The 25,540-nt window shown below is 47.1% G+C and overlaps 1 protein-coding gene across 1 annotated transcript in view; it reads left to right on the top strand.

The window, feature by feature from the left end:
* WSCD2 (WSC domain containing 2) overlaps positions 1-25,540 on the top strand; it is an 82,794-nt gene that overhangs the window by 35,675 nt on the left and 21,579 nt on the right. The window contains exons 3-5 of the mRNA XM_081923246.1: positions 7,847-7,961; positions 13,439-13,623; positions 24,125-24,246. Coding sequence (XP_081779372.1) covers positions 7,847-7,961; positions 13,439-13,623; positions 24,125-24,246 — 422 coding nt within the window. The remainder of the gene's footprint in view (positions 1-7,846; positions 7,962-13,438; positions 13,624-24,124; positions 24,247-25,540) is intronic.

Below are 25,540 nucleotides of genomic sequence, written 5' to 3' on the forward strand. Positions count from 1 at the left end.
GTATGCCGGAGAGCACTCTCAGCAGCCATGCCTAGCCTGTGGCTTAAAAGGGCTGTCAGCATGATTGATGATTCCCCAGACAGAGAGTGGAGGTTTTCGGGGAGAAAGAGGCTGGGAGAGTGGGAGAGACTGAGAGTTCGCACGCCACATTGCGATGGCCATTGTTTCTGTGGCACTCCGTGGCGATAGAGAGATGGAGTCAGAAGGGGCTGTACTGGATAGCAACGCCCTGTCATCAGGGTCAATGGAAGGTGGGCCCAGATCCTTGCATCCTTGGGCATCATCGTGTTGTTGTTGTTTAGTCGTTTAGTCATGTCCGACTCTTCGTGACCCCATGGACCAGAGCACGCCAGCCACTCCTGTCTTCCACTGCCTCCCACAGCTTGGTCAAACTCATGCTGGTAGCTTCGACAACACTGTCCAACCATCTCATCCTCTGTCGTCCCCTTCTCCTTGTGCCCTCCATCTTTCCCAACATCAGGGTCTTTTCCAGGGAGTCTTCTCTTCTCATGAGGTGGCCAAAGTATTGGAACCTTAGCTTCAGGATCTGTCCTTCCAGTGAGCACTCAGGGCTGATTTCCTTCAGAATGGAGAGGTTTGATCTTCTTGCAGTCCATGGGACTCTCAAGAGTCTCCTCCAGCACCAGAATTCAAAAGCATCAATTCTTCGGCAATCAGCCTTCTTTATGGCCCAGCTCTCACTACTAGGAAAACCATAGCTTTAACTATACGGATCTTTGTTGGCAAGGTGATGTCTCTGCTTTTTAAGATGCTGTCTAGGTTTGTCATCTCCTTTCTCCCAAGAAGCAGGCGTCTTTTAATTTCGTGACTGCTGTCACCATCTGCAGTGAGGGCATCATCGTAAGGGAGGGAAATCCCTTGCTCCCTCACGCTCAGTCCTGGATCTTGGCTGATTTGGGTGTTTCCTCTCCTTCTCTCATTTAGGAACTTTACTGATGAAGCTGGTGTGTTGGCAGATTGCTGGCTGGCACTGGAATGACACTGAGCAGCCAGGGCAGGGCAGGACCTCCCAGGCAGCAGGCTGGGGACAGTGTTTGGGCTGGGGGAGATCCAGAAAGGAGATATCACACACCATTGCTGCTCCTCTTTTGGTTGTGGATAGGAGTCGCTGCCTCTCCAGTCATCCCTGAGGGAGAATGTTCCCAGGGGTGTCTTACCCATAGAGGCTAGTAGTAGTAGTAGTAGTAATAATAATAATAATAATTTTTATTTATTTATACCCCACCCTTCCTGGTTCAAAAACCGGGCTCAGGGCGGCTAACAACAAATTTAAAACACTTTAAAACACTTAATTATAAAAGCAGCATAAAATACAATATAAGAACATGAATAACAATAAAATTCAAAATTCAAAAATCAATTAGATTATCCCCAGGGCTAGCTGGCGGAATTGGTCCTACTTGGGCCAGCGAGGAGACCAGGGGAGAATTAGCTGTGGGGTCTCAGAGCGGGTGATCTTCATAAAAGGGGAGGGGGAGGGAAGAGAAGGGAAATAAAAGATCAGGCTGGATTCAAATTAAAGGCCAGGCGGAATAGCACTGTCTTACAGGCCCAACGGAAGGAGGTTAAATCCTGAAAGGCCCTAGTCTCATGGGGCAGAGCATTCCACCAGGTTGGAGCCATCACTGAAAAGGCCCTGATGGAGGATAGTAGCACAAGGCGCCAGGGCGCCAAGTTCTGGAGGGCGCCATGGAAGAGGTGGAGGCTAGACGCGGCACCTCCTGGCATCAGCTCGCCACACTCGCCCGCCTCCGCCATGCCATGCCACGCCAAAGCAGCGCTGCGCCTTGAGCCTCCGTCTGTCGTGGCCACCGTGGCACGAAGCGACCAGCTGATCCGGGAGGCGCCGCGTCCAGCCTCCACCTCTTCCCCGCCAGAGGAGCCGCCCTCCAGCCACTGCCCGCCTCCTCCAGCCACACCGGCAGCGCCATCCTCCCTAAAAAAACTCTGGGAAACAGGGGGCGGGCGCCAGAAGGAGCTTTGCACCACGGCCTTCAAGATCAGCCGGCCTTCGATATCACTTGAAAGCAGCCTTGAACACAGGAAGAGATGACAGGAGATATGGGGTGCTCCATTAGGGGTGAGGTGGGGATTCAGTTCTGTTCACATTTCAGTAGTGTGAGCTTACCTGATTTGCTCTTGCTGAAAAGATACACACAAAGCAAAAAATTCATTTCTCCTTTAAAAGCCACACCCCTCAAAGTTCAAACCTGTCCCTGTCTTCTGCCATACGCTGGAGGTCCAGATAAAGGGCCTCATCCTGGACAGTCGCTGGGCAGGGTCTTCTGAGAGCCACGCTCAATTTGGGTCCCTTGCTGTGTGCTGGTGTGAGGTGACTGGAGCCCAGCAAAGAGATGGGAGGCAGAAGGAGGCGTTAAGACGTGGGCAATATTGTGCTAGCTTTCCTCACTGTTATATATTTAGTACAGTATTTATTTATATGCCATTCGGTTGTTTTAAAAAATCTCAAAGCAGTTTATGAGAAAGGCGGGGACCCCAATAAAATTATTGCTAATAAAGACGAATAACAACGATTTGAAACTTTTGAAAAGTTAAAATAATGGTAGGCTAAATAAAGCTGAACATATGGGTGGGCTTGTCCAAAAAGGGTGAAGGCATCTGCCTGATGTCCAAAGGCAGGGAGTTCCACAGTGTACAAATGCTGCCACGCTGAAATACTGATTTCTTTCAGCTGCACAACAGGCATTGTGTGGCACCTGGAACTGTGCCAGTTCTGCCAATCGACACAGTCGAGTGGGCATATATGGAGTTCACGCTGCTTGAATTTCTGTCCCGTTTTCTAACATTTCTTTCACACTGCAGGACCTGCTGTGTTGTGGAACTGTGGCTTGTTGATCTGTCTACTGGCATCTTGCGTGAATTGGCATTCACTCCCAGTAGGCACAACAACAAATGTCACTGGGCTTTGCTGCTACTCGACTGCGCTTTCCACACATGCCTGCTTCTGCCATTCCCATGATTTCGCCGATGAAAACAGCAGGAAAGGACCCTGTGCTGTTTGCTGTTTAGTCGTTTAGTCGTGTCCAACTCTTCGTGACCCCATGGACCAGAGCACGCCAGGCACTCCTGTCTTCCACTGCCTCCTGCAGTTTGGTCAAACTCATGCTGGTAGCTTCGAGAACACTGTCCAACCATCTGTCCTCTGTCATCCCCTTCTCCTTGTGCCCTCCATCTTTCCCAACATCAGGGTCTTTTCCAGGGAGTCTTCTCATGAGGTGGCCAAAGTATTGGAGCTTCAGCTTCAGGATCTGTCCTTCCAGTGAGCACTCAGGGCTGATTTCCTGAAGAATGGATACATTTGTTCTTCTTGCAGTTCATGGGACTCTCAAGAGTCTCCTCCAGCACCAGAATTCAAAAGCATCAATTCTTCGGCGATCAGCCTTCTTTAAGGTCCAGCTCTCACTTCCATACATCACAACTGGAAAAACCATAGCTTGAACTATACAGACCTTTGCTGGCAAAGTGATGTCTCTGCTTTTTAAGATGCTGTCTAGGTTTGTCATCTCCTTTCTCCCAAGAAGCAGGCGTCTTTTAATTTCGTGACTGCTGTCACCATCTGCAGTGATCATGGAGCCACCGCTTTATTACTGATGTTTTTCGGGCTAAGGGGGCTGCAAACATAGTTTCCTTTCCTGGATCCCAATAACATGGAAATGGACACTAAGCACTAATTGTATTCCATTAGTTTTCCTGAAGTGAATTTCGTTTCATGTGAATGGACATCTTCTCCTTTCTTCTTCTTTCACGATCCCTCGTAGCGGAGTAAGATTGTCTTCCATAAACACGGTTTTAACAGTGAGTGCGTAAGTGATTGTGGAGGCCAATTTTGGATCCACACATCCTTCCACAGTGGGGACATAGGTTTCCGGGCGGGAGTTGATCACGGTGAGGGTTTGCCAAGCATGCCTTCCTCTTAGCATGTTTCTCCTTTGAGTCCTGAGTTCAAGTGTCTTCAAAGCTCATGACGCCTTTGGTAAAGGCTGTTCTCCAACTGGAGCGCTCGCAGGCCAGTGTTTCCCAGTTGTCAGTGTTTATACTACATTTTTTTTTTTTAGATTTGCCTTGAGACAGTCTTTAAAACTCTTTTGTTAACCACCAGCATTACCTTTTCCATTTTTAAGTTCGGAATAGAGTAGTTGCTTAATGAGGAAATCAGGATTACATTTACATGGCAGTGAATTCCATTTGCACAATGTGTTAATTTCCCACATTATATCTGAACTTTCGCACAACGTAAATGCTTCTTCTTGAATATAGCACAAGTTTAGCACTCGTTTCCATATTATTTGCAAACAGATTCCCCACCCTACCCCCCGGAAGGAAATGACACAGAAACAAGCATGACACTGCGCTATATTCCACAAGTGGCTTTTACATCGTGTGAAAGCTCAAATATAAAGTAGAGCTTGACAGTCATAGAAAAGTCATGAAAATGGAATAAACTGCTGTGTGAACATAGCCGGAGAACATAGCCCTCCAGATGTTTTGGCCTACAACTCCCATGATCCCTAGCTAGCAGGGCCAGTGGTCAGAGATGATGGGAACTGTAGTCTCAAAACATCTGGGGAGCCGAGTTTGAGGCAGCCTGTTCTAAGTCATTGTTGCAGTGCCCTCTCGGCTCGGTGCCCGGTGCGGGCGAACCCACCGTGATCCCCTAAACTCTCCTCTGCTTTGCGGGTCCCTTCCAGTTCTATATTTCTGTGATTCCGAGGCTGGCTCAGCAGGTGATATTTTCACAGCTTCCTGCCTCTGGCAATTTCTGTCCTAATCAGTAAGACTTCAGGTTCCTTGTCAGGCCATATTAATAGGCATGGCTTTAACAGATTACAGAACAGCTGACTGCCCACCTGGCACTTGGAGAGGAATGTCCGCCCCTCCTTATCCCCCTCCCTTAATAGGCGTAAGAAATGGCAGTAGCTACGCTTCGCTGAACAAACAGCCTGAGCGATGCGCACTGCCGAAGTTTCTGCCCAACAGGCCCCCGCTGCATTCTTTATTGCATCCAAGGGGGTGGTTGGGAGGGTTGGAGGAACTGAAGATGGGAAAAGGAAGCTTTGCTTGAGCTGATGTTTCGGGGAGCAGAAATTCCAGCCATAGCTGCAAGCCTCCTCATTGTCACCAACGACGCTGGACTATAGAGTGAGCCACCCCCAGGAAGGGTAGGCAGGCTGCCTTCTGTGCCAACCAGCCAGAATCATACTGACTCAAGTAGCAAAGCTGACTTCTGCCTGGTTGTCTCGATAGGAAACTTGAAACCCACCAGTTTCCACCCTGGTCCTGCCTTTTCACTTTAGGCTACTTTACAGATAGCACAGAAAATGTGTATTGTGTTTCTGGCCAGAGATGATGATGATGATTGTTAGGTTGTGGGTGAACATATCAGACAACACCGCGATTCTTCAAACAGCTCTTGTTTATTCAGAGGCCAGAACAGAACTGAACTGAAGGGCTCAGTCAGCCTGCTTATATAGAGCTCCAGTACAACGCCACTGTAACAATTTTCTAAAACTATCCAATCACTGAACGTCACTTTCGATCCCTTATTTGCATAACTATCTACAGCATCCCCCTGCTGGCCCAGGGTGAGAACTTCAGTACATAACAATGATGATGATGATGATGATAATAATAATAATAATAATAATAATAATAATAATTTTATTTATACCCCGCCCTCCCGAGCCAAGGCCGGGCTCAGGGCAGCTAACAACCAATAATAAAAACAAGTTGATTGAAATACAACTTAAAAAACAAGATTAAAACATTAAAATGCAGCCTCATCACAGGAGGAGAAAGGAAAAAGAAAGAGGGGGAGGGAATCAAATTGATTCCAAGCCAAAGGCCAGGTGGAACCACTCTGTCTTACAGGCTCTGCGGGAAGAAATCAGATACTGCAGGGCCCTGGTCTCATGAGACAGAGCGTTCCATCAGGCCGGAGCCAGTGCTGAAAAGACCCTGGCTCTGGTTGAGGCTAATCTTACTTCCTTAGGGCCCAGGACCTCTAGGGTGTTGCTATTTATGGACCTTAAGGCTTTTCAGACTCACCTGGAAGGTGGTGGACTCTCCTTCACTGGAGGTTTTTAAGCAGAGGTTGGACAGCCATCTGTCATGGATGCTTCAGTTGAGATTCCTGCATTACAGGGGGTTGGAATACAGTGGTACTTCGGAAGTCGAACGGAATCCGTTCCAGAAGTCCGTTTGACTTCCAAAACGTTTGGAAACCAAGTTTGCGGCTTCCGATTGGCTGCAGGAAGCTCCTGCAGCCAATCAGAAGCCATGGAACGTGCGTCGGACGTTTGGGTTCCAAAGAACGTTTGAAAACTGGAACACTCACTTCTGGGTTTGCGTCGTCCGGGAGCCAAAATGTTTGGCTCGCAAGGTGTTCAGCTTCCGATGTACGACTGTAGATTATGTTTGGTGTCGCTTCCAACTCTACAATTATACGAATCTAATTCCATGCTTTAAGCCTATAGATCAGAGATGCTGTTTCGTTGGGATTTCGTTGTGCTGTTAGTTCAAAAGAATCCCGTGCCACTTTCTCCCTGCCAAAAGGCAGCGAGGCATCGTATCGTGACCGATGTCTGCTTTTGGGCAAGTTGTACACAACAATGGATAATTTCTTCCCCGAAAGTTGTTCAAGGCTCATTTTTGAAAAAGGAAATACAGAAATCTGGGACACGGCAGCCTTGCTAAATGCCTGATCTCTCCCCAGGCGCTGGGGTGGCTGTGCTAAAGACCATGCTCTCCTCACAATCCCTTTAAGAGCAGCCTCCCCCGTGACTTTCTCAGGAGCAAACGAGAGAGTTCCTATTGAGGAGGCAGTGCTGCCTCAGCTCTCAGGCACCCAGTGTGTCGTGTGTCGCTAAGCGGAACAGATGCAGCAACTCAGGCCATCGTGGCTGAACGTTAAACTCTGTCTTTTAAGGCTCTGAGGGGCTTAGCAAAAGTGGAAGGTTGAGGCGGCAGCAAAAAATGGCTGCGGAAAGGACTTGGTGTCTGTACGACACGTGTCAAACGGCTCTTGTCCAGTCCATTACCAAGTCTCTGCTCTGCTTCCACAGCTGGAGGCAGCAGGGCTACTGAATCCCAGTTACTGGAAAGCCTGGGAGAGGAGATGACTCTAATAATAATAATAATAATAATAATAATAATAATAATAATAATAATAATTTATACCCCGCCCATCTGGCTGAGTTTCCCCAGCCACTCTGGGCGGCTCCCAATCAAGTGTTAAAAACAATACAGTGTTAAATTTTAAAAACTTCCCTGAACAGGGCTGCCTTCAGATGTCTTTTAAAGATAGGATAGCTGCTTATTTCCTTCACATCTGAAGGGAAGGTGTTTCACAGGGTGGGCACCACTACCAAGAAGGCCCTCTGTCTGGTTCCCTGTAACCCCACTTCTTGCAATGAGGGAACCGCTAGAAGGTCCTCGGCACTGGATGAACAATGGGGGTGGAGACGCTCCTTCAGATATACTGGACCGAGGCCGTTTAGGGCTTTAAAGGTCAACACCAACACTTTGAATTGTGCTCGGAAACGTACTGGGAGCCAATGCTCTTGCTGGTTTTGCTTTGGGGCACCTTGTTGGCCACTGTGAGAACAGGATTGGCCTGATCCAGCATGTTCTTCTGACGTGCATGAGGAGGGACAATGCCCTGATTTCCTTGAATAAAAAAATGTGAAGCATAAAGAATGATTTTGCTTGTTTGTGGTGTCCCTCAACAAGGACCGGTGACACCAGTAGTGGGAAATTAAATTAAAATTAAGAACAGCTCCTTTTAACACCTGTCTCCCTTTCACAGCAAAATACATCGGCTGTTACGTTGACAACACCCACCGGAGAGCCCTGCGCGGAGTGTCCTTCTTTGACTACAAAAAAATGACATTGTTCCGTTGCCAAGACAACTGCGCCGAACGGTAGGGTGGCGCGAGAGAGCTGGGACTTCATTAATTCCAAGGCATCAAATGTATTTCTCTCCTGTCAGCTCCGAAGGCTCGACTCTTTCCCCGTGGTTGTTTTTCTTCCTCCCACACCGCCTCCCGATAATTTCGAAAGATCGATTTTTTTTTCCACACGGGGGGGGGGGGAGGCAAGGCCTCATTTGCAGTGGAATGGCCTTCTCTCGACAAGACGGGGAGCCTAGAAACTCTGGCAAGAGGAACCTGCAGTAGCTGTGGAAAAAGAGCAGGGGACCATTTTAAGTCATGACTTCTTCCCCCAGAGAATTCTGGGAGCTGTGGCTTTCATTGAGTTATCAGGAGGACCCTGTTCTTCTCGCAGAGCTATGCTTCCTGGGGCGAGTCCGTCTCCCTCCCCAGGGAACTCTGGGAATTGTAGCTCAGGGAGGGGAAGAGGGGTCTTCTAACAACTGAAGGAGCAAAGGTCTCATGCAAGGCTCAGTTGGGAGATAAGGATCAAAAGAGGCCATATTTACACCATGATGCTACTTTAAACAGTCACGACATCCTCCAGAGAACCCTGGGAGCTGAGAGTTTTTAGCAGACCCCTGTTCCCCTCAGAGAGCTGTAATTCCCGGAATGGTTTAACAACCAATTCCTCTCCACAGGGAACTCTTGAAATTGTAGTTCTGGGAGGGAAACAGCAAATATCAGCATCTTTAGCAAATGACAGCTCCCGGACTTCTCTGGGGGAAGCCATGACTAGTATTCACAGAATCTCTCTTTTTTTAAAAAAAAAAAAATATTTATTAGTTTCAAAGAATTACAAAAATATAAGTAAAAAAAAACAGAAAATACAAAATACAAAGAAAAATAAAAATAAAAACAATTAAAAATAAATCGATCTTTCCATATCTTATCTTTCATTTGGTTGTTTCCCTGACCTCCTCACACCTCCCTATTTTGTATTCTAATTCAATGAATTGTTTCAGCAAATCCTTTCCATTTTTACTTTTATCTTAATAATTTATCTTAATATATTGTATCTTTACATTCTCACCTATTCATAGTCCAGTTTTACTTAATTCTGTAACATTACTGCTATGACCACCTATCTTCATTCCAGCATCCTTCTAACATTCCTTAATTTTACAATGTTTCTGTAAATAGTCTTTAAATTCTTCCATTCTTCTTCTACCGACTCTTCTCCCTGGTCTCGGATTCTGCCAGTCATTTCCGCCAGTTCCATGTAGTCCATCAACTTCATCTGCCATTCTTCCCGGGTGGGTAGATCTTGTGTCTTCCAATACTTTGCGATGAGTATTCTTGCTGCTGTTGTTGCATACATAAAGAAAGTTCTATCCTTGTTTGGCACCAATTGGCTGACCATGCCCAGGAGAAAGGCCTCTGGTTTCTTCAGGAAGGTATATTTAAATACCTTTTTCATTTCATTATAAATCATCTCCCAGAATCACAGAATCATGGAACTGTAGAGTTGGAAGGGACGCCAAGGGTTATCTAGTCCATAAAGTCTATAGTGCTTTAAACTTTTGATGGGAACGTGGTCTCTGTGGACCTTTCACACCAGCTTGGGGTACCAAGAGAGAGTTTAGCCAGTGGCAGCAACATGGTTAGGGTCTGCTTTCCCTAAAATCTCATTCTGCAGAAGCATAGGCCAAAGATTGATTGGCAAATGGCGAGGGAGGAGGGAAACTGGAGTCCAATGACACCAGGAGTGGCAAAGGACCTGCTTCCCTGGTGTGGAGAAATGTGAGTGAGGATGTAGCTAACTTCTCAGATGTGGGATTCTGGGTTAAAAGAAAACATCTCTGGAGCCTTTTCCGCCTTGTTTTTTCTAGACCAGCAGCTACCCATATCACTAGTACCTGCTGGGTCTCTTTTACTTATCGCTTCAATTGCTGAACACACATCATATTGGCTTCCCCAACCTGCCTAGCCTTTAAGTAATGTGTTTGTGTCCCACTCTATGATCTATAAGGCACGTGGAGATTTTTTTCTCTTGAAAAGTGATGCTTCCTCCTGCTCGCTTTGAGTAAATCATTCAGCGCCGAGTGCCAAGAAGCAACCCAAATTGCTTCTTTGCACAGAACGACATCTGTGCAGAAAGAACTGCAACAGGAAATTGGCCCAATGGACATTTGGCCCAAGACAATTCCATTTCAAATATGAATTAATTATCGTGGATTGTTTTTCTTTGCCTTGCTCCAGAGATTTTAGGGCTATCGTACATGGTTTTCTTCTCCCCACCACACACCCATTTTTCTCCTCACAACAACCCAGTGAGGTAGGCCAGGTTGAGGGATGGTCTTGGCTCATCATTTTGTTTTGTGCTAAACTGTTTCACAGTCAGGTCTTTGAGGGTCTCAAAGATTTGGGCTCAGTAGGGAAATTGAGAATGACTTAGCTGTGAACGTCCACCCATAATTTTATTTCTGTGCCACCTTTCCAAAGTTAAAAGCGTCTTACAACATGTAAAAGAAATACATAACTACAAACATAACAAAAATACAGTGGTACCTTGGGTTAAGTACTTCTGGAGGTCCGTTCTTAACATGAAACTGTTCTCAACCAGAAACACCACTTTAGCTAATGGGGCCTCCTGTCGCTACCACACCACTGGAGTACAATTTCTGTTCTTATCCTGAAGCAAAGTTCTTAACCTGAAGCACTATTTCTGGGTTAGTGGAGTCTGTAACCTGAAGTGTATGTAACCTGAAGCATATGGAACCTGAAGCGTAGGTAACCCGAGGTACCACTGTAGTCATAAACAAAACATTTAAAAAGTACACAACCAATTTGAACAATTTCAACATAAATCGTAGGATTCAAAATAAAGATACCAAAAATTAACAGCATCCCCCGAACCCCTAAACAATACCCCAGCCCAAGATTTTGAGAAAGGACCTGCAGATGGGGGATACAGATTGAAACAGCCATGTGATGGGGGAGAAGGTTTTCAACACTCCCCTCTTGTTATTTTCCCAGTGAACACAGTCCCCCCCCCAGCTGCTATTTGTGTCCATGACAACGGGAGCTTTCCCTGCAATGCAAATAGCATCTTCAGAGGACCAATTTCCAGCAGGACTGTAGCGAGGACACTGGATGTATAGGAGATCTGGTATCTGTCTGGTATCTGTTGCTGGACCATGGCACAGGCCAGTCTCCTCCTCCCAGCCTTAGTTGGTATAATGGGACACTCAAGGATGATGGAGGATGGCAAGGGGGTTGAGGTCAGTGCACAGGAACCAGAGCAGCAGGGCCCATCACCAGAGGGTCCCCTGTCTCCCCAAACACAGCAGGCTCTGAGGCCTAGGGAACAGCAGGAGGAGCACTCTCGGAAACTGAGGCAGGCAATGGCCCACAGCCCAGCTCTCTAACTGGCCAGGTGTCTTCCTTCCTTTGGCTCCCAGTACATTTCCGAGCACAATTCAAAGTGTTGGTGCTGACCTTTAAAGCCCTAAACGGCCTCGGTCCTGTATACCTGAAGGAGCGTCTCCACCCCCATCGTTCTGCCCGGACACTGAGGTCTAGCGCCGAGGGCCTTCTGGCAGTTCCCTCGCTGCAAGAAGCCAAGTTACAGGGAACCAGGCAGAGGGCCTTCTCGGTGGTGGCACCCGCCCTGTGGAACGCCTTCCCACCAGATGTCAAAGAGAACAACAACTACCAGACTTTTAGAAGACATCTGAAGGCAGCCCTGTTTAGGGAAGCTCTTAATGTTTAACAGACTACTGTACTTTAATACTTTGTTGGAAGCCGCCCAGAATGGTTGGGGAAACCCAGTCAGATGGGCGGGCTGTAAATAAATTATTATTATTATTATTATTATTATTAGTAGTAGTAGTAGTAGTAGTAGTACTAGGGATGGGGAATATGTCACTAAGGATGGAATTTCCTAAATATACTTGATATTGAGGACAGGGTTCAACCCACCCCGCCCCCAAATCCCTGTCTTGCTGCTTAATCTCAACAAGAGCGTCCCCATCTGGTTCACTAAAAATACAAACAATTATTGCGTATTATCTTCATTATTATACATATAATGCTCTATGCCTATTAGGATCACAGGTTCAGATAGGGTCCTGATTCAGTCTGGATCAGTACGGACCTGATTTAACCAGATTCAGACCCCCAAATCTGAATCAAAATTCAGCGATCCCAATCTTCAGTGGTCAGGACCGCCTCGGATTACAGGGGAATCTTCCCGGTGTGAGCGAGAGAAATTTTTAGGTTGTCCCACGAAACTTAAGAAGACGCAGCGCCGCATTCGGAAGCGTACAATGTTTTTGAAAAGGAGAAGAAAAGAGGGGAAAGAAAAAGAGGGAAGGGAAGGAATTTTGTGAGGCAAAGGCCTCCGGGGACCGTAGAATGTGTTCCCCCATAAAAAGCAACATTGATACACAACTCCCGGTCAGGGCCGGCCCAGGGCATTTTGCCACCTGAGGCAAAACTGAAAATAACACCCTGCACAATTTCCTCTTCCACAAGTCCCGCACTGCCACGGCCAGCTCCTCCTCCTGCTGCTGCCCAAGGAGACTGAGGACGGGCCAGGGAAGCCCTGGAGCACTAGGAGAGGAGAAAAAGGAGGCTGAGAAGGGCAGGTGGCGGAGGAGGAGACAGCCCACAAGTCCAAGAGGCAGTGAGTGCCAAGCTACTCAGAGGCTGGATCTGCTACCCCTCCCAGCTACCAGGAGCTTAATACCTGGGGCGAAGGCTTCACCAACCCCCACAGGTGGGCCAGCCCTGCTCCCTGCGCATAGAAAGCAGTTCCCAACTTCCGTGTGCAGGCAGCCTTTCCGTGGTGAGGCAGTTATGGTGGAAGCACCCCTTGCCTGATTGCTATCTGCACAAAGATGGCTTAGCCATGTTCAAAGAACAGCTGATAAAGCTCTTGGCCGTGGCTGAGATGGGAACGTTAACGTGTTTAATTGGAGGAAAGTCATTAGTGACGTTTGTTAAGGATAGGACATTTCTTATGGACTTTTTGCACGTGAAAAGAGAAAATGAACTTGTAATATCTGTATGTGAAGATTGGAAAAATACTGGCTTATAGCAGATAGAATGGTTGGATCTTAAGGAATGAATATCATATGTAGCGGCAGCAAAGAGAGCCAGAAGTCCTTTTATTTTTCTTCTTTGTTTTTTCCCCCTCTTTCTTTTCCTTTTTTCTCACTTTCTCTTTCTTTAGCTTTCTCCTTTTCTCATCTTTCCTTCCTTCTGACTTTGTTCTCTTTTAAGACTAAGCAGCTGTTTTATCTCAGCATATTATAAAAAGGAGGACATCCTTTATCTGCAAAGGCCAATTTCTAGGTGGGCTGCGCAGCATGAGATTTCGGAAGGTGCCGTTCAGCACCAAGGACAGCTGCACAAACGTTCAGCTTTCGGGTAGCCAAGTCCAGCCACTGAATCTGAACACAGGCTGCCGCTACCACCACCAAACCTCCAAACAAAATGCTCTCTCTCTCTCTCCTTTCCAGGGGTTACCTCTTCGCAGGCCTAGAGTTTGGGGCCGAATGCTATTGTGGCCACAAGATCCAAGCGGCGAACGTCAGTGATTCGGAATGCAACATGGAGTGTAAGGGAGAAAAGAACAACATTTGTGGTGGGGTGAACCGACTCTCAATCTACCGCCTGGAGTTGGCCCAAGAGTCTGCAAGGAGGTGTAAGTATTGACTTGTTTGGGTTCGAGAACTAGGGTGGCCCAAGGGAGCAGAGCCTGGGGCTGATGGCATTGAGATCAACGTGTCCTAATAGTTCGAGGGAAGTAACTCTGATGCTGTTGGCTATTAGGGATGTGCAGGTGGAGCTGTGGGACGCAGGTGGCGCTGTGGGTTACACCACAGAGCCTAGGACTTGCCAATCAGAAGGTCGGCGGTTCGAATCCCTACGACGGGTGAGCTCCCGTTGCTTGGTCCCTGCTCATGCCATCCTAGCAGTTCGAAAGCACGTCAAAGTGCAAGTAGATAAATAGGTACCACTCTGGCAGGAAGGTAAACGGCGTTTCCGTGTCCTGCTCTGGTTCGCCAGAAGTGGCTTAGTCATGCTGGCCACATGACCTGGAAGCTGTACGCCGGCTCCCTCGGCCAATAAAGTGAGATGAGCACCGCAACCCCAGAGTTGGCCACGACTGGACCTAATGGTCAGGGGTGTCTTGCAGAACACTAGACCATGGGTCCCCAAACTAAGGCCCGCGGGACTTGTTTATCCGGCCCGCGGCAACCCCCATTGCTTGCTGCCACCACCCGCTCTCACTGGCGCTGCGCTGCACGGCTGCCCACTTTTGGGTCAGAGGAGCACCGGAAATAGCTTTTGCATTATTTGCGCATGCACAAACGTTATTTCCGGTGCACGTCTGGGTCGGAGGAGGCCCGTGCACATGCGAACAAACTATTTCCGGTGCTCCTCCGACCCGGAAGTGCGCCGGAAATAGTGTGTGCACATGCGTATGGGCATGCGCTTCCCCACCCTCTGGCCCGTCGTGCAATCTGCGCTGGAGACACCAGCCCGAGGTGCAGTAAGTTTGCTGACCCCTGCACTAGACCTTCCACCCTGTACCCTCACTACAGCTGAAGCTACATACCCTCTGGTATTTTTAAGGTAAAGGTAAAGGGACCCCTGACCATTAGGTCCAGTCGTGGCCGACTCTGGGGTTGCGGCGCTCATCTCGCTTTATTGGACGAGGGAGCCGGCGTACAGCTTCCGGGTCATGTGGCCAGCATGACTAAGCCGCTTCTGGCAAACCAGAGCAGTGCACAGAAACGCCGTTTACCTTCCCGCCAGAGTGGTACCTATTTATCTACTTGCACTTTGACATGCTTTCGAACTGCTAGGTTGGCAGGAGCAGGGACTGAGCAACAGGAGCTCACCCCGTTGCGGGGAGTTGAACGCCGACCTTCTGATCAGCAAGTCCTAGGCTCTGTAGTTTAACCCACAGCACCACTCACATCCCCTGGTAATTTTACCAGACTGTTAAAAAAAAATGTAAAGGACCCCATGATGGTTAAGTCCAGTCAAGGCGACTATGGGGTTGCCGCGCTCATCTCACTTTCAGGCCAAGGGAGCTGATGTTTGTCCACAGACAGCTTTCCAGGTCATGTGGCCAGCAAGACTAAACTGCTTCTGGCACAACAGAACACCGTGATGGAAACCAGAGTGCACGGAAACACTGTTTACTTACCAGCCGCAGGGGTACCTATTTATCTACTTGCACTGGTGTGCTTTCGGACTGCTAGGTTGGCAGGAGCTGAGGCAGAGCAACAGGAGCTCACCCTGTCATGGGGATTCAAACCGCCAACCTTCTGATTGGCAAGCCCAAGAGGGTCATTGTTTTAGACCACAGTGCCACCCGCATTGCTTACCTTACCGTTACTAGGCTGTAGTTAAACTATGGAACTTGCTCCCCCAGGAGTGCATTGTGATGGCTCTATGTTCTGCCTCCCTGGTTGGAGACAGTTAAGCTTCTGATTAACAGTTGCTGTAAATCATAGGCAAGAAGAGAACTCTTGTGCCTGGATCCTGCTTGCTAGTTTCCTACACGCACCAGGCTGGCCACTTGATGGGCCTGATCCAGCTGGCTCTGTGTTCTTATTTTCACAAGGAAAAGCAATGACAAACCTAGACAGCATCTTAAAAAGCAGAGACATCACCTTGCCAACAAAGGTCCATATAGTTAAAGCTATGGTTTTCCCATGGAAGTGAGAGCTGGACCATAAAGAAGGCTGATCGCCAAAGATTTAATGCTTTTGAATTATGGTGCTGGAGGAGACTCTTGAGAGTCCCATGGACTGCAAGAAGATCAAACCTCTCCATTCTGAAGGAAATCAGCCCTGAGTGCTCACTGGAAGGACAGATCCTGAAGCTGAGGCTCCAATATTTGGCCACCTCATGAGAAGAGAAGACTCCCTGGAAAAGACCCTGATGTTGGGAAAGATGGAGGGCACAAGGAGAAGGGGACGACAGAGGACGAGATGGTTGGACAGTGTTCTCGAAGCTACCAGCATGAGTTTGACCAAACTGCGGGAGGCAGTGGAAGACAGGAGTGCCTGGCGTGCTCTGGTCCATGGGGTTACGAAGAGTCGGACATGACTAAACGACTAAACAACAACAACAAGAAAGCTTGGGATTCAAAACCAAAGCTGAGGTCCTTTGGATGCTGCGCCATGATCTCAAATCCAACGCTTGAGGTGCATTTGTGAACACTGGCGATCTACAGCCTTGGATAGTCGGGACTGGAAAACGTGAAGGTGTTTGTGGGAGGGAAGGAATCCCTCCCAGAGCACTCTCAGCCGACCAATTGAGTGCAATGCAGGGAAAGGAAGGCCTAGGTGCTTGAGCTGCCTTAATGAGTTTGAAATGGGCTTTTGATCTCTTCCCTGCTCTCAAAGGCTTTTCTGCATCTCGCCTCTAATTTTGCATTCATTGCGTTCCTCCCTGTCTTCTGTAGTTAAGAAGGTGGGCCGGGTGGCTCATTAGCTGGTGCTTAAATGTCAAAAGCAGAGAGGAGAATACAGGCAGGCAGGGGAAGGGAAGAGATTACGGGGGAACCTTGGTGGGCCGTGGGGCAGCGAGATCAAGCTGGCAACCTGCAGGAGGAAGCACAATTGTCCATAGCAAGCCTGCGAAGGAAAAGGCTATAAAGTGTTTTCGCAGTGCCTTTCCTACTTCCTGTGCGCCAGGGGATGAGCGCCTTTTCCAACACCAGAGAGAGAGAGAGAGAGAGAGAGAGACAGAGAGACAGAGAGACAGAGAGACAGAGAGAGAGACAGAGCGCTAATCAGAAAATGATGGGGGAATGGCATTTTCTGCATTCCCCTTTGGTGGAAAGAGGAACCTGGCTCTCACCCACAGTTTGCCTGGCGGTCTGGTACTCGCTTCCCCATGTAATGTGAGGGCAGGCAAAGGCACTGGGTGCATGGAGCACTCCGGCTGCAGCAACCCTCCAATCCCATTCTTGGAAGCACCGTCGATCCTGCTAATTGGGGTTTTTTAACTGGAGTAAACTACAGGCGCGTGCTAGAGATGAGAAACTGAGAAAACTAACTCAGCTACAAGGATTTAAAAGGTTTGGATTGAGAGGGAATTTCATTCGGTGAAAGAGACGGTGCGGTTTTTCTCTACGTTTATGATATGGCAACCCTCCCTGGAATGAATTCTACATGTACAAGTGAGAAAGGAAGAAACTGGAATGTAAATTTGGAATTTAGCAAAACTGGAACTGCGTGCGTGAAAGAAAGGAACTGAGAGGGAGGGGGGGAACGCTATGCTTTGAAAATATGCAGCAAAGTCCTCCCAAACCTCCGTTATTCATAAAGGAGTGTGTTTGAGATAAGGACAATTGGCCATAAATCAGTGGCAGGGAAGAAAGGAGTCTACCAGCCGTGGGAATAGAAGCTTTCGGATTAACTATTTGCAGTCTGGATTCAGACCGTTCTTCCTAGGCTGGAGAAATGGCGAAGATGGCTTGCTTGTTGTTGTTGTTTAGTCATTTAGTTGTGTCCGACTCTTCGTGACCCCATGGACCAGAGCACGCCAGGCACTTCTGTCTTCCATTGCCTCCCGCAGTTTGGTCAGACTCATGTTTGTAGCTTCGAAGACACTATCCAACCATCTCGTCCTCTGTCGTCCCCTTCTCCTTGTGCCCTCCATCTTTCCCAACATCAGGGTCTTTTCCAGGGAGTCTTCTCTTCTCATGAGGTGACCAAAGTATTGGAGCCTCAGCTTCACGATCTGTCCTTCCAGTGAGCACTCAGGGCTGATTTCCTTCAGAATGGATCGGTTTGTTCTTCTTGCAGTCCATGGGACTCTCAAGAGTCTCCTCCAGCACCATGGCTTGTTTACTGGAAGCCAAATCACGGGATGAAGTGATGCAGCGACTTTTGGAAACTGAGATAACCACTTCTCCCAAGGCATGGTGGGAACCATCAAAAGTTGTAGGAAGGAAGGATAAAACACCATATATAGATGGGAAAACATCATGGGGGGGGGGGGAACTTGTCATGTGCAGGAGAGAATAAGGATTACAGAGTTCCTCACTTGAAACTTTATAAATTACCTGACATAACAACACGAACGAAACCACAATATTGTAGCTGTCATATAAGGGATTATTATATCTGAATGGAATACAATGGAAATTACTAAGATTTTGGAATGCAGAAAAAATGTAGAAGAATGAAGCCATCAGATCTAACAGCAACTCTTTGCAGCGTTTTGCAACAAAAGCCCCTGCGTTTTGCACCCCCAGTTTCATGAGATCTCTGACAGTGGTGGTAGTTTGGGGGATCATTCTGAGTTTGCATGATTTTGCCTTTAAGTGCAACCCCTGGAAGCATAAGGCATTCAGAAGTTGCAGTCTTACTGTACAGTTACAGGGGTTGATGCTTGAGGAATAAGTTGTCTTTCTATCTATCGACCCCCCACTGGTTCAGGTAACCAACAACAAGTGTTGTTGTGATACTCTCAACACACACACACACACACACTAGTGCTTTTCAAATTCAAAAATCGAAAGAGGGGCCCATTGGCTCTAACCTTAGTGACTGTTAACGATTGGTGGCCAGTGGCCACGAGAGATTAATTTTAGCTTTTGATTTGTGCAGGGTCCGTGAGAACTGTAGAATTCCCTCGAGAGAGAGAGAGAGAGCTAAAGAGGGAGAGATCAATATTAGAGAGCTGTGGTTTGGCATAAAAGCGGCGAAACGGGAGCTATGGCAGCTTGCTTAGAAATATTCCGGATGTTGGTGACAGATGCAATTTTCCAAATGACAGGAATAAGAGTTTCCATTGGCTTCATGGCTTATAGCGCTGTTAAAGAACTTGGACAAATAAATTGGAAGGGGGTCGGTTTTTTCTTCATTATATTTAGTTATTTTCTATACTAAAATTAACATTGCTTTAAATATAAAAATAATTTAAATCCCCCATTAACTATGATGATAATGATGATGATTATAATAATTTTATTGTTTATACCCCACCCATCTGGCTGGGTTTCCCGAGCCACTCTGAGCGGCTTCCAGCAATATATATATGTCAGACATAAAAAACTTCCCTGAACAGATGTTTTCTAAAAGTTGTGTAATTCTTTATCTCCCTGACATCTGGTGGGAGGGCGTTCCACAGGGCGGGTGCCACTACCGAGAAGGCCCTCTGCCTGGTTCCCTCTAACTTGGCTTCTCGCAGCAAGGGAACTGCCAGAAGGCCCTCCGTGCTGGACCTCAGTGTCAGGGCTGAACGATGGGGCTGGAGATGCTCCTTCGGGTATACTGGGCTGAGGCCATTGAGGGCTTTAAAGGTCAGCACCAACACTTTGAATTGTGCTTTTAGGACTACTATTATAAGGTCTCGGCGGCCACTCCCAGCTGCTGCATTCTGGATTAGTTGTAGTTTCCGAGTCACCTTCAAAGGTAGCCTTTGAACAGTATTTCAGGAGTGCCTGTTGCAGCCCAGAAATCAGTAGAAACCCCAAAATATTGTGTGTGTTTTTAAAAAACCAAATAGTGTCATTTGTGAGTTTTGACCATCACACCAAAAAAATGAGTGAAGTCATGCCACAGACTCATTTTTCCGTTGTCTTAAATCAAAGCAGCACCCAGAACCCAAACTTTTCTGCAGTGACTCTCTGCTTGTGGAATGACCTCCTCAGGAAGACTCCTCAGACACCTTCATTACAAATCTTTAGGCAACAGGCAAAAACAGTACTCTTCTCCCAGGCCTTTAATTAAACAATTAATTAAACTGGGGGGGGGGTATTATATTTGGGGTTTTTTTAACCATGTTTTGTATCCTTGTGTTTTTATATTGTAAACCACCCTGTGATCCTCAAATGAAGGGCAGTATAGAAATTCAATAAAGAATAATAATAATAAAAAAACAAATACCTTCACCCCACCTCCATACCCAGTTTGGTGATGATATATTGAGAGTTGGCCAAACCTATGCCAAAAGGACGGGTGAAGTCAAGCCAAACTCACGTTTTGGTCCGCCATCTTGATTCAAAATGGCACCCAAATATTGACAAAGTCCATTGCCTCCAGCTTGGGAATGCTTGCGCCAAGTCTGATGATGATATCGCTATTCTGCCTTGGTCAGGCACTATCTGGTGTTCCTGGTGTTCTGGGCACCACAATCTAAGAAGGATGTTGACAAGTTGGCGAGTGTGCAGAGGTGAGCAACCAAGATGATCAAGGGCCTGGAAGCCAAGCCTTATGAGGAATGGCTGAAGGAGCTGGGCATGTTTAGCCTAGAAAAGAGGAGACTGCGAGAAGATATGATAAAGGTAAGGTAAAGGGACCCCTGACCATTAGGTCCAGTCGTGACCGACTCTGGGGTTGCGGCGCTCATCTCGCTTTATTGGCCGAGGGAGCCAGCGTACAGCTTCCGGGTCATGTGGCCAGCATGACTAAGCCGCTTCTGGCGAACCAGAGCAGTGCACGGAAACACCGTTTATCTTCCTGCCAGAGCAGTACCTATTTATCTACTTGCACTTTGACGTGCTTTCGAACTGCTAGGTTGGCAGGAGCTGGGACCGAGCAACGGGAGCTCACCCCGTCTCGGGGATTTGAACCGCTGACTTTCTGATCGGCAAGTCCTAGGCTCAGTGGTTTAACCCACAGCGCGTCCTGTCATGTTTAGCCTGGAAAAGAGGAGACTGTGAGGAGATATGACAGCCATCTTCAAATATCTGAAAAGCTGTCACATGGAAGTTGAAGCAAAGCTTCTCAGAACATTAGGAAGAACATTCTGAGTGTCGGAGCTGTTCGACTCTACAATTCCATGCTTTCAGTGGCGACTGAACCTATGCCCCCAAATGGATGAAGCCATGCCAAAGAAATGTTTCAAGCTATCAACTTGTTTCAAAATGACTCCTGGCGTCCAAACATCGATTATGACTGCCGTCCCCACCTTGGGAAGCTTTGTGCTAAGTTTGGCAATGATAACTTGAGAAGCAGCCAAACCTAAAGAGAACAGATGGACAAAACGCTTTCCAAAAATTTATAGTAGATAATACTAATTTTTCTTTCACATCATTCTTTTTCTTCTTCTCTCTCCTATGCCTGGAGCTGCCCAGGATTTTTTAGAAACTAAAAAATATTGTGTTTTTAAGTGGATCGTGTAATTTGTGAGTTCCACCACACCAAAAATGGAGTAAAGTCATGTCAAAGCCACATTTCGGTCTGCCATCTTGAGTCAAAATAGCGCCTGGTATCCAAACATCAACACAGATCCTCATCCTCACCTCTGGAACCATCATGTTGACTCTGTTGATGTCTCAAGAGGTGGTTGAAACCTTGTGGGCAGTTAACGCCAAAAGGATGTTTTGGATCACAGTCTTGATTCAAAATGGTGTCTGTTGTCCAGACAGTCACAAAGCCTGCCATCTCACCTCAGGAAATCTTGTGTTAAGTTTGGTGACAATATCTCAAGAGGTGGCAAAACCTATGTCAAAAAACGGATGAAATCACCTCAAACTCCACCATGTTTTGGTCCACCATTTTGATTCAAAATGTCAGCCAATGTCCAAACAGCAACAGAGATTACTGCCCCCCTCATCAACCCTCATACTAAGTTTGGGGAAGATATCTCAAGATATACAGGACGCAGAGAAACTGCATTCCAAAATCTATGTTGTTGTTGTTGTTGATGATGATGATGATGTTTAGTCGTTTAGTCGTGTCTGACTCTTCGTGACCCCATGGACCAGAGCATGCCAGGCACTCCTGTCTTCCACTGCCTCCTGTAGTTTGGTCAAACTGATGCCGGTAGCTTCAAGAACACTGTCCAACCATCTCATCCTCTGTCATCCCCTTCGCCTTGTGCCCTCCATCTTTCCCAACATCAGGGTCTTTTCCAGGGAGTCTTCTCTTCTCATGAGGTGGCCAAAGTACTGAAGCCTCAGCTTCACGATCTGTCCTTCCAGTGAGCACTCAGGGCTGATGTCCTTCAGAATGGATAGGTTTGATCTTCTTGCAGTCCATGGGACTCAAGAGTCTCCTCCAGCACCAGAATTCAAAAGCATCAATTCTTCAGCGATTGGCCTTCTTTATGGTCCAGCTCTCACTTCCATACATCACTACTGGGGAAACCATAGCTTTAACTATACGGACATTGGTCGGCAAGGTGATGTCTCTGCTTTTTAAGATGCTCCAAAATCTATAGCAGAATCAAAATCAAAATGACTCAGTGAATCAGATCCACATTCCATTTTCTTTAATTCATCTAACCCTTCTTCAGTTGATCCTATTTCCCCTTTTAAAAGACCAAACCATTTTATATGGCGTTGGAACTGTTCTACCAGATTCCTGGCTATTTAAAAAATCAACAGATGCCAGAGTGCCAAAAACTGTCCGACTTTCTTTGATCTCTCATTTGAAGAAAGCTATTTGCCATACTTTACAGAACCAATATTCTAGATTTGTGAGCTTTAATTATTATTATTTTTCTGAATGGGGTCAATTTTCAACATATTAGTACATTTTAAAAGACCAGAAAAATGGTAATTGAAAAGCTCTCTTATCAGTGGATCAATAAATCCTAGGTAATTTAAAAAACAAAACAAAACCAGAAATTAACCTACGATGCAATCCTTTGGTGTCTGCTTACATCCCAGTAGCCCATAGGATTTTTCACATCTCCCTCTAGAGATGTGCAGTGACCCAAATATTCACCTTGTAGCTGCATTTGTAGCATCTGAATGAAACCTAATCTATTTTGGATCCGCGCTGTCATTCCAGTTCGAGTCATCATTTGGGTTAAATCTGCAAAGAGGACTATTCAAATATTATTTCAGGAAGCCTTGATAGAGTTTGATTGGTTAACTCATGAAGCAGTGGCTTGGTTTGTAGCTCCTAAGAAAGGGAGTCTAGATGTTTTGGACCACAACTCCCATCAGTCAGGGAGGATGGGAGTTGTAGTTCAACAACATCTGGAAGACAGCACATTGACCACCCCTGCCCAACACTGGCACTTGGGCACCATAGTCCTGTTCGGGTTGGAAGAAACGGGGAGTGCCAAGAGGTATCCTGAAACACAAAGCTAAAGGTTGCCCACCCATGGCCCACAAGTGGGTGGGTAGGGAACTCTGTCAGGGAGGAAATGGTTGGCTTTGTCACATGGTCTCCTGGTTGGTTTCAAATATATATTTTTATATGTTGTGGTGGTGGGTGTGGGGGCCCAATGCTTGACCACATAACACCAGTCTTGAAAGATCTACATTGGCTCCCAGTACGTTTCTGAGCACAATTCAAAGTGCTGGTGCTGGCCTTTAAAGCCCTAAATGGCCTCAGTCCAGTATATCCGAAGGAGCGATTCCACCCCCATCATTCTACCTGGACACTGAGGTCCAGCGCCGAGGGCCTTCTGGCGGTTCCCTCATTGTGAGAAGCAAAGTTACAGGGAACCAGGCAGAGGGCCTTCTTGGTAGTGGCACCTGCCCTGTGGAACGCCCTCCCACCAGATGTCAAAGAGAACAACTACCAGACTTTTAGAAGGCATCTGAAGGCAGCCCTGTTTAGAGAAGCTTTTTAATGTTTGATGCATTACTGAATTTTAATATTTTGTTGAAAGCCGCCCAGAGTGGCTGGGGAAGCCCAGCCAGATGGGCGGGGTATAAAGAATAAATTATTATTATTATTATTATTATTATTATTATTATTATTATTCAGAAACACACCTCTGAGGTGGGCATCATTGCCATTACAGTGGTACCTCAGGTTAAGTACTTAATTCGTTCAGGAGGTCCGTTCTTAACCTGAAACTGTTCTTAACCTGAAGCACCACTTTAGCTAATGGGGCCTCCCGCTGCTGTCACGCTGCTGCTGCACGATTTCTGTTCTCATCCTGAAGCAAAGTTCTTAACCCAAGGTATTATTTCTGGGTTAGCGGAGTCTGTAACCTGAAGCGTATGTAACCTGAGGTACCACTGTATAAGAGAACAAAGGAGGCGTTCATGGTGAGTTCCAGCACCTCTTTTCCTAGAAATGATGATCTGGGCTGATCTAGATGATCAGTCTCAGAAATCCTAGAAATCCTGTTCAAATGCTTAATCTCAAAGGACACTTGCCAGCACAGTTTGGGAATCCTGCAGGATCATCTGTGCCTTTGACTTTGGGAGCTCAGCCATTAAATGCTTCCTTCCTTCCACTTTTCTCTTCTCTCCTGGTTAGACGGCAGCGCCATATTCCGCGGATGCTTTCGCCGGCCGGATAACATCTCCTTGGCTTTGCCAGTGAGCAGGGTCATGAGAAACATGTCTGTGGACCGGTGCGTTGACTTCTGCACGGGAAAGGTAAGCTAGCCAAGAGATGAAGGATGCTACGTCTCAATGTCCTAAGCTTGGGTCACAAGCCCTCTGGTGTGACCAAGGATTGGAACCCAAGGGGCATGATCTTGAAGATAGAAGGAGGAGACTGTCAATGATTGGCTGCATACAAAGGAGGGAGCCATCAGCTTAGGAACCCCCAAGGAGAGAAGTCTCAGAGGCAGGATTTAGGTTCAACTCAAAATAGTCCTTGGGAGTTGTCAGGGAACTGCCATCGGAGCCAGAGGCGGAGGGAAGGCTCCAGAGGGATGCCGGAGAGGGTCCCAGTAGGGAGAGAGGCAGCCCATCTGCTGGGGAAGGAAATCAGCGTAGCACCAGTGGAGAAGGGGGGCAGATGGGGGAATCGGCGAGGGGGCTCCAGGACTCCTCGCCGGAGACCAGCGGGGAGAGCACGGGTCCTCCGCTGCCCACACCCTCCCTGCACAGAAGACTTCCACGCAGGGAGAGTAGGAGGAGACTAGGCGTCAAAGAACTTCTTTGCTGGAAGAAGTTCAAGAAACGCCCACTGACGGATTCTGCCAGCGATTGAGACAGCCACGGATGGGTGGCTGTCCGGACAGAAAGGGTTCACCCAGGTAACCCAGCCAGGTGTGGTGACAACTTACGGATGAGCAACCCCTAGAACCATTACAGGGGTCTTTTGAGCTTTATTAACAATCAAATCATTTATCAGTAAAGCATCATTCATCCGCCATCTAAAAGAACCCTGTAGAGACAATTTTAATTCTGTCAATACCGCATTATGATCAGAACAAGTCCTTGGGCAAATCTCAGATTTAGTCACTCTTGGGGTCAAGTCTTTAGATAACCATATATAGTCCAGGCGACTGCACGATATATTTGTATCTGAAAAAAATGTAAAATCTTTCTCCATTGGATTCCTCAATCTCCATATGTCTATCAGGTCAAAATTGTCCACCATCTCAAAAAACGTCTTTGGTAGCCTCCCGTCATTAGTAAGTTTTTGCCTTTGGGTTCTATCCATCATTGTTGAGACTACACCGTTCAAATCCCCCATCAAGACAATTTTGTAATCCAAATAGTCCATAAGAGTGGCCTGTAGATTTTTTAAAAATTCTGACCTGCCCTCATTTGGTGCATAGATTCCAAGCATCAAAAGCTTTTCACCTTGTACTGTCAAGTCCACTGCAACATATCTTCCAACATCATCCTTGAAGATCATTTTGGGACTGAATTTCTCTTTAACATAAATCACAAGGGGAGAAGAAATAATAGAAACTGTGAGAGTGATCAGGAGACA

Source organism: Podarcis melisellensis, assembly GCF_964234715.1.
Source record: "Podarcis melisellensis genome assembly, chromosome: 8".
Lineage (NCBI taxonomy): Eukaryota > Metazoa > Chordata > Lepidosauria > Squamata > Lacertidae > Podarcis > Podarcis melisellensis.